This window comes from Antedon bifida, chromosome 7, assembly GCF_963402885.1.
Source record: "Antedon bifida chromosome 7, ecAntBifi1.1, whole genome shotgun sequence".
Lineage (NCBI taxonomy): Eukaryota > Metazoa > Echinodermata > Crinoidea > Comatulida > Antedonidae > Antedon > Antedon bifida.
In genome coordinates this window covers 15,203,144-15,219,869 of record NC_136232.1, presented here as the reverse complement: position 1 = coordinate 15,219,869, position 16,726 = coordinate 15,203,144, and the positions used below count along the sequence as shown (strand labels likewise).

The window sequence follows — 16,726 nt, the reverse complement described above, 5'->3', positions numbered from 1 at the left end:
ATCATTTGTTCATGTTACTGTGTTAAAAAAAAGTTACAATTATTCACTTTAGGGTTCAATGCTTAAACGGTGGGGTGTGATATTCATATATTATTTGTTGACCTTTGAACGTTACCATGATAACTATGCCCCGGATGTAGTACGCAATGGGGACATGTGCAACTGTATCACCGCACTGGCGGCACTCTGATGAAGGTAGCAATAAAAGAAGACTTTTATATTAATAACTCCAAGTTATTACAGAAATCATAAAAATTGACTGCTGAACTTCCTCAATATTTTGAAGCTAGCTTTGGCTTACGCTGCATGCTTAGATGGTATTTGTATGTTAATGTATTGTAAATATTGTGTTAAAAAAGGTATGGATGTTCATATTTCTTGTATGTCAAGTCTCTTTTTTTTAAAAATGATACAAAATTTAATTCTGGTCGGGGTAGCTACGGAATATTACAGCCATTTTCTTTACACAGTGACATGTCGTAATAATTGAATAGGCCCATAGGCCTATGTTAAATCTTAACATGGAATATATTGATTTTGCATATATATTTTACGTTTACGTCTGTGTATTTATAATTCGTTAAGCCAAGGTAGGATTAAATAATTTAATAGCGTAAGCCTAGGCTGCCGAAACTAGCCCACAACATCGTTAATCACTACACAAAATGTCGTAAAAGACGCACTGGGCGTTTCATAGAAATCACCGGTGGCTCAACTTGGCGGCGGCCCAAACCGGTCATATGCCGTGTTATATGGGTTGCCTACTACATTCAGTTCAGCCTCCTAACCCCTGATAGGGTTGTTGAGGCACCACTGCTGATTTTTGGACAATCCTCCTCCATCGGTCTCTGTCCTCTGTAGGTTGTTGTGAGTAACCAAAGGTCGAACTTGTTCATTCCTTGATGTTGTCTTCCCACCTCTTTCTCTGTCTGCCTCTCCTTCTCCCTCCTGGTCTTGGCCAGCCCACTGGATCTCGACACGTGTCTGTACCACTCCAGCTTTCTGCTTTTCACAATAGTCTTTGTATGGTCCAATTGCTCTCTTGATCCTGTTGCCATATGGTCATCATCGGATGAGTCCGTCCACTAATTTATTCATAATTTTGAAACTGGTCATTCATAATGGTCAAGTTTGGTCTTATTTTGAAGAGAAAAAATAGGTTCTGATGAAGAGATATAGTTTTATTCATGAATTATTTAGCAATTTTATGCATTTGGTAGTCAAAGATAAATTTAAAATTTGGAATAATTTTTCTAAAATGTGCATAAGCCAATATACTTATAAAGACAATGTCCTTGGCATTATTTTTCTTTTTAATTTTTTGAGTTTCTGTCTCTAGGAAAAAAGTTATGGTTAATTATGTGACATATGCTTTTTAGGTCCCGGGGGAGCAAAATAAACTTAATAAACTTAATTGATGATTTTACAGACGTTTTTCTCGCATACTGTTACTGATGTTCAATATTTTGGTTTCTATGGAACGCCAAAAGAGAAACATTAATAGAGGACTAAAAACTCTGTGGAATCCTTATATTGAACGCACTATTTGGTGAAAATCACGTTCAATTTCAATATATTTTGTCACTGTCAATAAAGAAAAAATATTACTGTATTCATCATAATATCCTCAGTAGGAAGCCCTAGGTCTAGGCTAGGTAGTGATTATATATTCTTTGAAAACAGAACAGTATCAGCAGTAACATATTACAGCATTTTTATTGACAGATTAACAAATATTATTTAAATTAAACGTCTATTTCACCAATAAATGCATTAGGAATTGAAGCATTTCACTGAGTTTTAGTCCTCTATCTCTGTACTCTTTTTTTTACTCATAGAAACAAAAATATTGAACAATGAATATGCGAAATTTGCGAACAGTGTGCAAGTAACACGTCTGTAAAATCATTAATTTAAGGATTTATTTGTTACTTCTTATGTGATTCTTCTTCATAATAATACTTATGAGGCATAATTCTAATGTGGTATTACACGATAAGTTAGTTTGGAAATTGGAAAAAATACAAGCGAATGAAACTAGCGCCAGCGCCAATTTGGCTGTTTATGTCGTATACCGCCCTCTGTGTATCGACCTCTCATTGTTGTTGTTTATCTCCAATGCGTTACTGTTTGTTTTGTTAATAAAGTTACTTCATTGTTATACTTCAAGTATCAGTTATTCAGTTGTATTGTCTGTGTGAGTATTGTCTATATATACCAAGTTGGCGTGGTGGCAGTGTCAGGAGACGAAAATCCTACGCAACACATTCTACTGATACATATACCATCTGATTTCGGGAGTAGGAATGCACAGCCGTGCGACACTCCTACTTGCCAATTCTGCAGACTCTGTTGTTTTCCAAGTGAATATTGAAAAAGTTATCTCTGGCTCTACAAAACTACCTTTCACTAGTCGCCCTGCTTGGTTGGCCATCCAGTCTGAATGTTCGGTCCTTCGACGCACTCACTCTCACCTTTCTCAGGGTACACGCCCTCACAAAAAAATCACGAACATAAAAGATGTCAGGCGCCTTCTTCGTTTTACCACCATAGCCAAGGACGGTCTCTTGGTCAATTGTAGGAATGAGCCACTCGCACCAGTACTCGAATGTATTATTGTTCCTCGCGATGTTCTTAAGGGATGGCACTTCATTTGCGTTTTGACCATCCTTTGTGCCATCAGCTAATTGACCTACAGCCATTTTATAACATACGCTGTAATCCGCACTGACCCTGCTCCTGGATTCGCTTCGTTAGTTACTGATAAACTGTTAGCACACCACAGAATAACTATTGAACTTGGAAGAACAAAAAACCCAAATAAAAACACAAACACAAAATGTTTAACTGTAAAAAAAAAAGTTAAGTGTTATTAGAGATAATAATAAAAAAGATGAACTCAAAAAGAAAGCAAATATGCATGATTAAAACAAATGTTAATGGATATACATGTTAATGGATTAATGGTTTTTTTATATAAGAAATAGTTAATAATAAAGTATATTAAATTATATAAGCTAAGATATATGTGAACGTAATTTAAAAACACAATGGGTCAGAACATATAAAGTGATGTACAACAGAAATGAGAAAAAAAAAACCAATCACCGAAAAAGCTGTCCGTGAAGACAACTCCTTACACAGCCCTTAGTCAGCCCAACTATGCTCATGACTACAATTGCTTGCTTAAATTCTCGACTACGCACATGTGGCCTTTCGTCTAGGGAGATGTGGACGCAACGCGACCAGTTTAGTAGCAAATTCCTCTGTCAGACAGTCGCCTAATTCTATCACAGCACAAACGTCGTTTAGCCAATCATGCACATAGCGAAAAATAAAGGCTCCAACACGTCATTTCCCTATAAGCTCCAATATTGAAGTTCTTGTGTACGTCTTGGCCAATCGTAATAAGTCAAAAGCCCGTCATCGCTATCTCGTAACATGGCACAATTCGAAAGTTTATCGGATCTCAGTTACGTAGTACGGCGTACAAATTCAAACGTACTGAATGCTACAAGGTTCCATCATCATCTAACCGATCACACCGGCGTCAACTATGTTACCAAGATGACTCTAACAGCGACGATGATTACCACATTCCTGAGCCACCATGCACTAAAATACCAATTGAACTTTCAACCCCTGCCGATCACTTGTACCAAATTGATTGACATACGGCGGATGAAAACAACAGACAGTTTGGGCACTGTTGTAAAAGTAAACTCAAATAATTTGACACAAAACTATGACTTGAATGAAATACAAAAACAACCATTACATAAAAATAAAATAAAACAATAACAATAAAATGTCGAGTGTATACACGAATCTATTTAGATAATAGGCCTAGCCTATTATAAAAATATAAATAATTGATTTATATATTAATATCATAGCATAGTTGTACGTTAATATATGCCTTGCACTTTTTTTAAATCGTAAACTATGCCTCGAATGCCTCGCACTTTTGGAAATGATAAAATGATGCCTCGCACAAATATTTTGGCATGCCTTGCTTGCATAGCTTGCTTGCCTCGCACTTTGTCAACACTCACAATATAATAGCACTAGCAGTAACCCTTTTTCTGCCCTATGTGGTTATATACTTTGCATGGGCAAGTATAATAAAAGCGCACTCTGATAAAAGTACTTTGACAAATTATTAAAATAAAACAAATTTTATCAAGAATAAAATTTGGAACTACTGTATTTATGGCGGCCATTGATTTTGTTATACACTATCCCTTCACTTTGAAATATATGTAGACTAAAAAATGAAAGCAATACTGGATATGGAATTTTACATTTTATTTCAATGGTTTTGATATTTTACAATTTTTTTTGTGTGGGAGATTTGTTAGCTATTTGCTACTTCTGTAATTAAATTGTGGTCTATAGCAGTAACCCGTGCTCCGCACTTTTGCTCGGACTTTTTTTTGGGTGTTGATATTTTGTGGAAACACAACGCCTATTTGGATTCATTTTATTTGTGTGTGTGTGTTTTTTTATTTTAGTTCATTTACATTTTTTTTTCATGTTTTTTTATATTTTGCAATTTTTTTTTTTTTAGGTTTCGTATCTTTTTTTGCTAGTTTTGTAATTGTGGTCTAGTTTTGATTTTTAGCTTTAACCGGTGATACTTAATAATTACACATGTCGCGGATTGAACTCGAACATACTAAGCTGAAGCATTGATATCAATGGCCACGGCGTTTTACTCACTGAGTCAAACCGTGATTTACGGTCATTCTGTTCAAAGAATAGGTGTAATTAATTAAAACTTCAACCACGCGATCATTCAATATGGTTGACTAAAGACTGTTGTTATAGCGGCCCGGCATGGAATTTGTAGATCCGGCCATGGACGTACACAACAGAGGAGGTTGCATAGTTTATACAGTGACGTAACATGGTCGCTGTGACGTCAAATTACTGCTATTTTTTGCCTTTTTTTAGTGTTTATCCTTAAATTCAAGAAAGTGACATAGACCCCATTTACACTTTATCGACGATTTATTAGCCAGCCCGAAGCCGGCTTTCATTTTAGCCCGCAATGTGTTTACACTTACCCAAAAAGCCGTCCTCGGGCCCCTACTATTGCTTGATGATACAATTTCGCTACATTCACGTCATATCCGCTCATATGCGACACCAACCGTCTTAAAAAGTTAATATTATTAAGCGTTGTCGATCTACACTATAGGCCTATCAAACTTTATCCAAAAAAGCATCAAATAACGGTATTTAATATGGATCAAAACAATTGTATTATTGCTTTACTACTAATGTTTGCGTCCATCCGGCTTTGACCTGGGGGAGGGGTCTGATAAAAGAATACCCCCCACGAAAGCTCCGCGTGTCGTAAGAGGCGACTAAAGGAGGACTGCAGTAACAGCAGGGGGTCGGGCGCTGTTGGGTGGCACCAACAGGGTCATAAAACCGGCATATCCCCAAATACGTTCTGCAGTAGAGGCGAGTTTAGGCCGCCTCTAAATAGGCCTAGCCATGCCCTGCATTAGGCAGCAGTGATGCAGTATGGGTGTCTCGGCGGAAGATCCATTTCTAGGGCAACGGCAGACCTCAGCACACATTGTCAGGCAAGATGGTGATCCCATTTATGGCTGATAGACTGCGGTGAAGAAGGCAACGGGAAACCACTTCACTATCATTTTTCCAAGAACAATTATGAAGTGTCACAATTCAAGAATGAAAGCTAACGGCGTAAAGGGGGTACATCCATCGTATGAAGGAGGCTCCTCGCCTGGTAGGGTGTCTCATGTGCGACAGGTGGAGCTCGACCGTCATCAAGCTACTGTCCGCAATAGAAGTACAATCAGACTAGGAACGTGGAATGTGAGGACCTTGTATCAAGATGGCAAACTTGAAAATGTTAAGCAGGAAATGATAAGACTCAATATCAATATATTAGGGATAAATGAAACTCATTGGACAAATAATGGTGAATTTATGATTGATGATTACAAGATGATTTACGCTGGAGGAGACAAACATGAAAAAGGTGTAGGGTTGCTTTTGGATGGTGATATGGCTAAATGTATGCTGGGCTATTGGGCTGTGAGTGAAAGAGTTATGCTGGTCAAACTGCAGGGACAACCCTTCAATATCTCTATCATAGTGGTTTATGCACCTACAGCTGATAGCACAGATGAAGAGATAGATAACTTTTATGCGACCTTAGACCAGGCCAAATCCCAATGCAAATCAGATGAGATAAATTTCATCATGGGTGATCTGAATGCAAAGGTTGGCCATGAACAAGATGGAAACACAGTTGGAGAGCATGGGATGGGTGAAAGAAATGCGCGTGGCGACAGATGGGTGAACTGGTGTAAAGCTAAGGATATGACCATAACAAATACATGGTTTAAAGAGCATCCCAGACGAATATACACATGGAAGAGCCCTGGTGATGTGACGAGGAATCAGATTGACTACATTGCAGTAAACAGTAGGTGGAAAAGGGCAGTGACTCATGCAAAAACATATCCAGGGGCAGATTGTGGAAGTGACCACATTCCAGTGGTTTGCACACTTCAATCAAAGTTAAAAAAGGTGAAGAAAGCCAAAAATGTACAGAAATTAGACTTTGAGCAGCTAAACAGTCCGGAGATCCGTTTGGAATATTCCATTCAAGTGAGGAATAAGTTTGACATCCTTGTGGATGAAGGTGAAGAGATTACGTGGGATGCAATGAGAGACATCCTTGTTGAGACAGCCAAAGAATCCTTACCTAAGAAAGAGAGAAGAAGGAAGAACAAATGGGTGTCGGAAGAGATACTATCAATGATGAGGGATAGACAGAAGATTAGTAGTAGATCAAGTAAAGAATATAAAGATCTAGATAGAGAAATTAAGCAAAAGTGCAGGGAGGCAAAAGCAAAGTGGCTTAACACCCAGTGTGAGGAGATTAAGAGTGGACTAGAGAACAACAACCACAAGATTTATCGGGGAGCTGTTTTTTGATGTTAGACAAGCAATGCCAAGCTTTCCTGACTCAGAAGAAGGACCGAAGATCTTGAAAGCAGAAGTACGAACAGCAATCAAGATATTGAGGAAGAATAAGGCGGCAGGACCGGATGGTGTAGTCATCGAGATGATTGAGGCATTAGAAGAGTATGGAGTGGAAAAGTTAACTGAAGTGATCAATAAGATATACGAGGATGGAAGTTTCCCTGAGGACTTGAGTAAGTCCATTTTTATTGCCCTTCCGAAGAAACCAGGTGCTGTAGAATGTGAAAAACATCGTACAATCAGCCTCATGAGTCATGTCACCAAGATCATTCTGAGGATACTACTTATGAGAGCAAGAAGTAGATTAAAACCAGAGATTGGGAGTGATCAGTTTGGTTTTGTAAAGGATTCAGGCACCAGGAATGCCATCTTTGTGATAAGAATGATAACTGAAAGGGCAGTGGAGATGCAGAAAGATGTATACATGTGTTTCATAGACTACACCAAGGCATTTGACAAAGTAAGGCATGAGCAGCTATTTCAAGAACTTAGCAAGCTTGACCTACATGGAAAGGATCTTAGATTGTTGCAAAATTTGTACTGGAAACAGACTGCATGCATGAGGGTAGATGGGGAGTGTAGTGACTACACAAGTATTGGAAGAGGAGTGAGACAGGGCTGTGTAATGTCACCAGACTTGTTTAACTACTATAGCGAGTTGATCTTGAGGGAGCTAGATAATGAGAAGGGTTTGAGAGTTTGTGGTAGAAATATTACAAACATCAGATATGCAGATGACACAGTTCTACTGGCAGAGTCAGCTGAAGATCTCCAAAGGTTGCTGGATGTGGTTGTAGTAGAGAGCGAAAAGATGGGTCTGTCTATAAATTGTAGTAAGACAGAGTGTCTAGTAGTGTCAAAAAAGGAGAGTCCAACGTGTAACCTTCAAGCAGGAGACCAGTTAATTCAGCAGGTGTCCTCTTTAACTATCTTGGGAGCAAAATAACAGATGATGCCAGGTGTGTAATGGAGATAAAGAGAAGGATAGTCCTTGCGAAATCCGCATTTGGAGAAATGGAGAATATCTTAAAGAACTGTGCGATGAGTATGGAAACCAGGTTGCGTGTATTAAACTGATACATCTATCCTGTGCTGATGTATGGAAGTGAAGCCTGGTCAATCACAACTGACCTCAGAAAAAGATTGGAAAGCTGTGAGATGTGGTTTCTAAGGAGAATGATGAGAATTCCATGGACAGATAGAGTTAGTAATGAAGATGTATTGATAAGAGCTGGAGTGTGCAGGAAACTACTGAAGGATATTAGGATTAGACAGATGAGATTCATGGGACATGTGTTGAGGAAGGGAGGTCTGGAGAACTTGGCATTAACGGGGAAAATAGAAGGAAGAACGAGCAGGGGGAGAAAAAGAGTCACTTGGTTGGCCAGCATAGCTGAATGGATTCGGAATAGAGGCGAGAATACCAAAGAAGTGGAGTTGCTGAACATGGCAATAGACAGAGAATTGTGGCACAACATGATCGCCAAAGTCTCATGATATGGCACTTCGAGAGAGAGTGCCAAATGTGAACACGTACTGTTCAGTGGTTTTGAAGAGATACGTAAAATATGCGAAAAATTTAGTAGCATTAATTATAATATATAGATAGTAGCATGTTAACCGATTCACCCCAATAAGCGATTAAAGCACTCATGAGGTTAAAGGTCAAATTGTGCGCAAAGGTCAGTTTGTTGAAGCCTAACTTGTTTTGGTTTCATAAGTTTCCGACGCATTTTTGTCTAATTTTCTGCAAGCTACACATCTGAGATAGCAGACTAAGCTCCCGATAAATGCTGGTGCGCGTGAGAATGACGAATTCCAAGTCGCTTTTTAATTTAATAATTTTCTTAAAATATTTCTAAAATTTGCATAATCTATACTCCGCCAAAATAAGTTGTAACACAAAAAGAAAATGTCCTTGGCATTATTTTTCTTTTTAATTTTTTAAAGCCCCCTTCCCTACGTTTTTTAGATCTAATTTAAGATCACAAACTATATTTAATGTAAAAATAATACTATATGGTCCTATTACGATAACTTTTTTCGTCTTTAAACGGTTAAAAATGTGAAAAATAAGTCGATTCTAATAATTATAGTGGCCCGCTATAAATCCCAAAATGCATTGCGCGCAGATTGATATTTTTGTTTTTCACAGTAATTCGCCCACTTTTCGATCGATCGTGAGGCCAAAACAAATGGAAGACTCTTTCAGCGAAAATACCAGGTTTTCCCCAATTTGTATCAACGGAGTCTGGCAAAAATAGAAAGACAATTAATGCAGCAACTATACAACGTCAGGCTAGGGATATAGCTAGCGTACGATGTTCGTACGTTACCGATGTTTACCAGCTAGGCCTACAAAACTAAGCTAGGCCTAAGACCGTCCATGAGAGGTCGATCGCCGCGAGCTACTTAGGTAGTGCATTGTTTCTCACTTTTTATCATAATTTACCATAAAACGTACATTTAAGACAAGGAATGACATGGTTTAATGTTTTTAAAGTGATATATATGTATTATTTTCTAAAAAACGTCCAAAATTGCAGGTAAGGGGTCTTTAAATTTCTGTGTCTAGAAAAAAAGTTACGGTTAATTATGTGACATATGTTTTTTTAGGTCTCTGGGAAGCAAAATAAACTTAGGGGTTCAATGGGTTAAGATGCCTCGCACATTTTTGAAATCGTAAACTGTATGTATGTATGCCTCGCACTTTTGGAAATGATAAAATGATGCCTCGCACAAATATTAAGCGTACCTCACTGCCCCGCACTTTGTCAACACTCAACAAATTACGCCCTCTGTAGACTGTAAATGGCGAATTCATGGAAAAAATGATTGCATATAAAATTACATTTTTTTAATTATTTATTTTATATATTATATCAACATTGGCAATATCAATAAAATATGTGGTAGTTCAAATTTTGATTAATACCCAAAAAATATATATATATATTAATATTAACAACATTGATTTGAGATGTTTTGGCCCGGTCCTACTAAACGGAACCAAAATGAGACTCAGAATGTTGCAAATACCTACCAAACGAGAGTAGATAATTGTTAATTAATTATGAAAACCCATTTTATAGCAAAAATCGTCCGAATTTATGTTAAAAATGATGAATTTAGCAACAAAAACTGAAACCAAACGAGAGTATCTATGGCACGCCCATAGTGCCTTTAATAAGAGAACAATGAGTATTGAACAACAGCAGATCGTTATCATTTCTGTCGCTATCATAGGGTATACTATATAATATATACTGTATATACAATTTAGGGAACACAATTAATTAGGCCTACCTGCCATTCCTAGGACAAGGTTCTACCGTACGTAATTAGGCCACACCAAAGATTACTACACTGTCTTTGATTACACCCCTAAAAACACAAGCTTGATTTGCTGAGAATCTATTACCTTAAAACAGCATTGGAATTAAGACCATGCACACAATCACACATCAAAGAATATCACCAAATCACATACTAAACTTAAGAATGTCAAAGTTCAAGGTCTGTCAGAAGTAAAGTACTGTAGGAGGCGAAGGTTCGGGACTACTACTTTATTTTTCATTCTCACTAAGATGAATTATTTCTTCATCTTTATCGTTTCAAATTAATTAATATTCAGTATATCACCGGGCGCGATTTGAAATGTGTTCTGTCCCTGATTTTATAAAATAAAGTGTGGCTCAGTCTCAGTGTTTACATTTTTGCGAGCATTCATATGCACGGGCACGACAGAGGAACATTTGAACGAAGCCATTTATCGTTTAGTAAAGAATAAATGTAATAAAGATAGAATGAAATATCGCTTTTGATACGACCCTTTTTTCAATGATGATCATTTTTCAAAGAAAAAATTCCATCTTCGATTCTCTTGGGATCTATTTATCCCCCTATTAAGTAATTGAACTGTGCCAGCCTTAACCCCTAACCTACCTTATTCTATAATACTAAATATTTATATTGTCGTTTTTAGTAGCTTTTTATATATTTGGGCCGGTTACCAGTAAAACAATACGATAGTTTATGGTAACAAGGTAAAAATCTAAACAAATTTGATTGTATTTTATTGAAGTGTTCTTTACTATTTATGTTTTTTCAAAACCAACATTTTATAGATGGAGCATTGTGGGATTTTTTAGTACAGAGCTTATTCGAAAATCGGTTCATTAGTGTGGCGCTGCAAGCAATGGTTTAATCGAAAATATAGTAGGGTAGGTTGATTCTACTGAAACAGATCAGATAACAGATGATACATTACTATAGAATAAATTTCAATTACAACACGTCTTTGCATTTGTTAATTGTATTTATGAAATGAATTAGTGTAGGTCCTATTCGATAAATTAACCTATTATTAGTAATTATGAATTAATGTTCGCCATTGAATTACCCTAAAATGCATTGGTATAATCTAACTTCATTGAATGAGGGTTAGTAAAACATGCGAAAAGAGATGGCTATCATCCAAGGACGACAATATTAAGAATTTGTTCAAAACAACGAAAATGACGGTAAGTTTCTTCCGGAAAATATCATTCTATATACAACGAGTACTTCACCTATTTTCCCGTAAAAGTTGAAATATACATGAAATATCGGTCTTGCAATATCCTCCTTATTATGTAGAACATATAATAGAGTTTTCCGTGTATTGGACGTAGAAGCAAAATACTGGGTTTTGACTCTTTGAGGAGGCAGCAGTGGTCTTCTTATCAATTGTAAACAAACATACTTATTTTAAAGTACATTACCTCCATTCTCCAATGCTTGGTTTGGTAGGAAGATGATTTATAATGTTGCAAATTTATGTCATGAAAAATATGTAAACAATTATGTACCAAATTTTCTCATATATAGTATAGTTTTTATTTATACGGTCTAGACTCTATATTATTAATGACAAAAATAATATTTATCTTCCATCCATTTGGCTTTATTTTCAAATGCCAACTGTTGTATTGTATGTCTTTAATCCTGAAAGAGAAAGAAATATTTGTTAGACTACACGTCAAATATCCTGTGGTAGAACTCGTTTAATGCACATACTAATTTCAATCATAACAACACTGAAATATTTGACTCATTAGGCGCACCATTAGGGTAGTGGGACGATTCGGCCCGGGAATAGGGATAAAGATGCAATAAAGCAAACATTTTGAAAATATTGTCGGAAACGATCATTTTTTAGTCACGAGAATGATGTAAACAAGTTACACCCTCTTTTGGCCGCTTTGCGAATGCACGAAATAAACGAAAGTTTCGAAGTATAAGTATATTGAATATTGAAATTATGTTTTTTTAGTTATTTATTTTATATATTACATCAACAATGCCAATATCAATAATATACGGATTGTTAAACACATTTAAAAACTTGATAAATACCAAAAAAAATGTATAAATTTGGTCTAAAGTGAGACGTTCGGTCCATAAAGTAGGATGTTTCGGCCCATAAAGTGGGATGTTTCGGCCCATAAAGTGGGATGTTTCGGCCCATAAATGAGGATGTGTCGGCCCAGAAGTGGGCTGAATCATCCCAATAAAAGTGGGCCGAATCGTCCCGGATTCCGCCATAGCTATGGCCGGAGTGATCAGTATTCGCTGAATGCGCATGTATACGATAAAGGTCTTAAGCCTAGTCTTGTTCTTAAAGGCAGGTTCCGGGTTTAAAATGAATAGTAAAAAATATAAAATATTTGTCTCTTGAATGGTAAAAGTTTCCCTTATTATAAGTGATCACTTATTATAAGTACACGGTGAAGCGAAGGCTGTGAAGTGAATCCAAAATTGCAAGTGCAGCTCCGACGATATGAAACTGTGTTACAGAATAGGAAATCCATGAAATGGTCAATCTTTCGACGACTCGTTATCATTAACCATATCAATTACTTTTATATACTTGTATATTTAGTCGTTCTTCTCATTTATCAAGTCAATATTTGATGAAAATTCATCAAAATAGTGAAAAATTAGATATGTTTTCACTTTACGTTTGCCGATTTTCGCACTGACTTAGGGAAAAGCCTTTATAATCAATGAAGCATAATGTATACATTTCTGCTGAGCGAGATGATAACACATGCTCTCTCCCCATGCCTGGCATCGTCACATGATGATAAGCAGATACAGTATACAAACAATACCAAACTGGTCGGGCCAAGTATACTGTCTATAATCACAACATGAACGATTTAGTCAACCAATCTGAATGGTATAGATAATGTAGCTCGAGTGAGAGAGTTGGATTAATTGTAAACAATTACCAGTAGACAATTGGGACCACACGTGCAGACGACGATCGGACCTTGTCTCAATATTTACAGCCGATTTTGTAGAACATTTTAGGTTTAGATTTAATTTAGGAGTTGATAGGATTAGGTTCAGTTTTGTTATTTATGGGCCAATTGTACTGTAGGCTGACAATGGAGAGTTGTAAATTAGACCATGGTTTGAAAAACACAACGTACATGACGTCGCGAGTTTGGAATCGACTGATGACGTGATTTTGTGATTTTCAAATCACAATATGTAAATCGTAATAGTAAAATAAAAGTAACCCACTTTTTTAGTTTTTCGTAGTTTCGCGCAAGAAAGTCAAGATATTCGCGATTTTGTGCAAGACATCACAATATGAAAATATCGCCCGTTGAGATCAACAGACAAAGTAAACGTTACTTACACGGCATCGATAGGCCTATAAAAACAAGTTATCACTATCTAAAAATGTATTACATTTATAAATCATAAATATTATGTCAAAGTTTCGCAAAAATCCACAATAAAGACACCAGGCCCAAGTCAACCGGGCCTAAAGTTGGTCCAGAATCATTTTGCCACTAGGCCTATCCTAGTACAGGGGCATTCCACAGTATTTTTTTTTTTTACGGCCTACAGTACAAAAACACTTTTTCATTCTTACAATATTGTCATCACATTCAATAAATTTTGATAGTAATGTTTTTTTAATAAAAACATTTTTAAAAACTTGTTTAAATCTATTGCAATTTAATATCCTTAGGAGTTGAAAATTAAGATTTAAAATTAGGAATTAAATAACAATTTTAAAGGCATTACTTCAATAAACACAAGTGAGGAAAAACCCACGGACCAAATACTGTGGAATGCCCCTACACTAGACTAGTAAACTGATGATAATATCCATACCATTTCCAAACAGGTCCAAACAAACACGCCAATCCACAAAAACCTTTGTAATGCTTCGGCGGCCTAACTAGCGTGGTCGATACACAACGCGCCATGCCATCGCTCTACAGTATGCACTAAAAGAAGAAAAAAAACAAAAAGTATGTCAATCAGTCAGTAGATTAAAACCGACCGAAAATACTAGCTACAGTAGGCCCTACTCGGCCTGCACTGCCTCGCTTAAAACAATAATGGAATTCCTCCTCACAGCAATCGACAAGCGTGGTGCCGTGGGAGGATTGATCGCTAAAATAATGTTCGAATTGGAATAAAAAAGCTTACCACATTTCTTAGGTAATTTTTTATGAAATGCTTGACGAGTCCTTTGTCATACTAGAGGGTGAGCTCGCTCCCTCTCTAGGAAGTGTCAGACGATGGTTCTCAGAATGATAATGACTTGGGTAAAAATGCTTGACATTGGTAAAACTAAACCTACTCTGTTTCACAGTGTCTTAGATGATTAATAACATTTTAAAGTATAGTGTTTAAAAAAATAATAAATTCTTTTAGGACTGGAAAAAATAATACAAAAAGAAAACACAACTCGAATACAGAAAGAAAATAGTAAATTTAAGTTCTGATTCAGACGAAATCCTGAAAGAACAATTTCTTCAAAAGCAAAAATATTTATGAAGATGGTATTGATAGGTATCTAAATAAATAAATTGTCAATAGAAAAAAGTAATAAGTGTGAATGTTACCTCTCTATTTTAACAAACAATGTATATTTATGAAGCTCAACAAAAGTCCTGGGTCTGATGGCCTGATGGTTTTTTTGGGAGCATATTAAACATACTTTATGCAATGCCCTAAACTATTGTTATACAAATAACAGATTATGCAATACACAAAGATGCGGAATAATTAATAATTGCAGATCAATCGCCCTTTTAAATGTAGATTATAAAATAATGGCCAATGTTCTTGCAAATAGGTTACAAACAGTAATTGGATCATTTATTGACTTTGACCAAAAAGGTTATGTCACTAGGAGATTTGATGGTGAAAATGTACATCTAGTAAATGATATTCTTTTTTATTGAATGAATAGAATAAACCTGGAGCAATCGTCTTCTTAGAATTTGCCAAAGCATTTTATTCAATTGACAGAAATCTAATCATTAAGGTGTTAAAATGTTTGTTTTGGTGATTCTTTTTTAAAATGGATAAATACTCTATATACAGATACAGAATGTGTAGTTAATAATAATGGATGGCTGTCCCAACACTTCAAAATGGAGTGTGGTGTAAGGCAGGGCTGTCCGTTGTCTGCCTTATTGTTCATATTGGTTGTAGAAATTATGGCCATAAATATAAGAGAAAATCATTCGTACAAAGGTTTTCAGGCCTTGTTTTTTGAAAATCATAAGTGTGCTACAAATTGCACTCCTCAATACATTCAGGGGTGCTGTAGGTGTGCTGTTTGTATTTTCGTGTGTAGAAGTTTACCAAATTAAGGTGTGTTGTAAATCGCACTGCTCAAGGGCAGTTTAGGAGGGTGTTAGATGAGTGATCGCACTCACTCGCCTTAAAAGACAAGGCCTGACGGTTTTACTCATTCCAAAAAATGAAAACCAAAAAAATGTTGTAAAGTTGGCACAATTGGCTGACGACACTGTCATTTTAGTCAAGACGAATCAAGTCTTTACTGTTTCTTTTATGAAATTGAAGCTTTTTGTAATATTTCAGGTTCAAAGTTAAACAAAAGTAAAACGAATGGCATGTGGATATGCTCGAATAGGAATAAAAATTCCAAACCTTTGAATATCACCTGGACAATAGAACCTGGATAGGATATGATGAAAAACGGTGTGAAAAAAGAACTGGGATGAAAAGATTACCCATTTAGAAAACACCTTACATCTCTGGGAAAGAAGATTTTTATTTTTCTTTGGAAAAATAATTTTTAATAAAAGCATTAGCAATATCTAAACTGATATATAATGCAAGTATTATAGATGTACCGAAACATCTAATTCCTAAAATAGACAAAATATTGTACAGATTCTTATGGCATTGGAAAAGTGAAAAGATAGAGAGAGCTATCCTTTATACAAAGAGTAGAAAAGGGAGGACTGAATATGATTGATTTTCAATCAATTGTAAACGCTTTGAAATTAACTTGGGTTAAAAGTCCAGACCCTGGAAAATGGAAAGTTATTCCGAATCATTTTATGTACCCCATAGAGTATACAGTTAAAGCAACTCAACTTAACCCTAATATTCATACTATGTTAGCTACCATGCCTGGTTTCTACAAAGAAATGCTGAATAAAGTAGTTAATTTGAATATTAATGTTGGTATAAATCCAACAAACTACTATGAAATTATAAAACAAAATTTATGGGAAAATAAATTTATCCACTTTAAACAAAGAATCATGTGACTATATTTTAAATCTTGGATAAACTCTGGATATAATACTATGAGAGACGTAATAAATGAAAATAGAATACTAACTGCACGGGAAATATTCCC

General features: G+C 36.1%; 2 protein-coding genes across 2 annotated transcripts in view; one reads left to right on the top strand and one right to left on the bottom strand.

The window, feature by feature from the left end:
• LOC144849203 (nuclear hormone receptor E75-like) overlaps positions 1-10,492 on the bottom strand; it is a 59,356-nt gene extending 48,864 nt beyond the window's left edge. The window contains exon 1 of the mRNA XM_078706255.1: positions 10,339-10,492. Coding sequence (XP_078562381.1) covers positions 10,339-10,345 — 7 coding nt within the window. The 5' untranslated portion in view covers positions 10,346-10,492. The remainder of the gene's footprint in view (positions 1-10,338) is intronic.
• Positions 10,493-11,478: 986 nt separating this feature from the next.
• Positions 11,479-16,726, top strand: part of LOC144847480 (thyroid hormone receptor beta-like) — a 33,065-nt gene continuing 27,817 nt past the window's right edge. The window contains exon 1 of the mRNA XM_078703866.1: positions 11,479-11,555. The gene's annotated coding sequence lies outside the window, so the exon portion shown is untranslated. The remainder of the gene's footprint in view (positions 11,556-16,726) is intronic.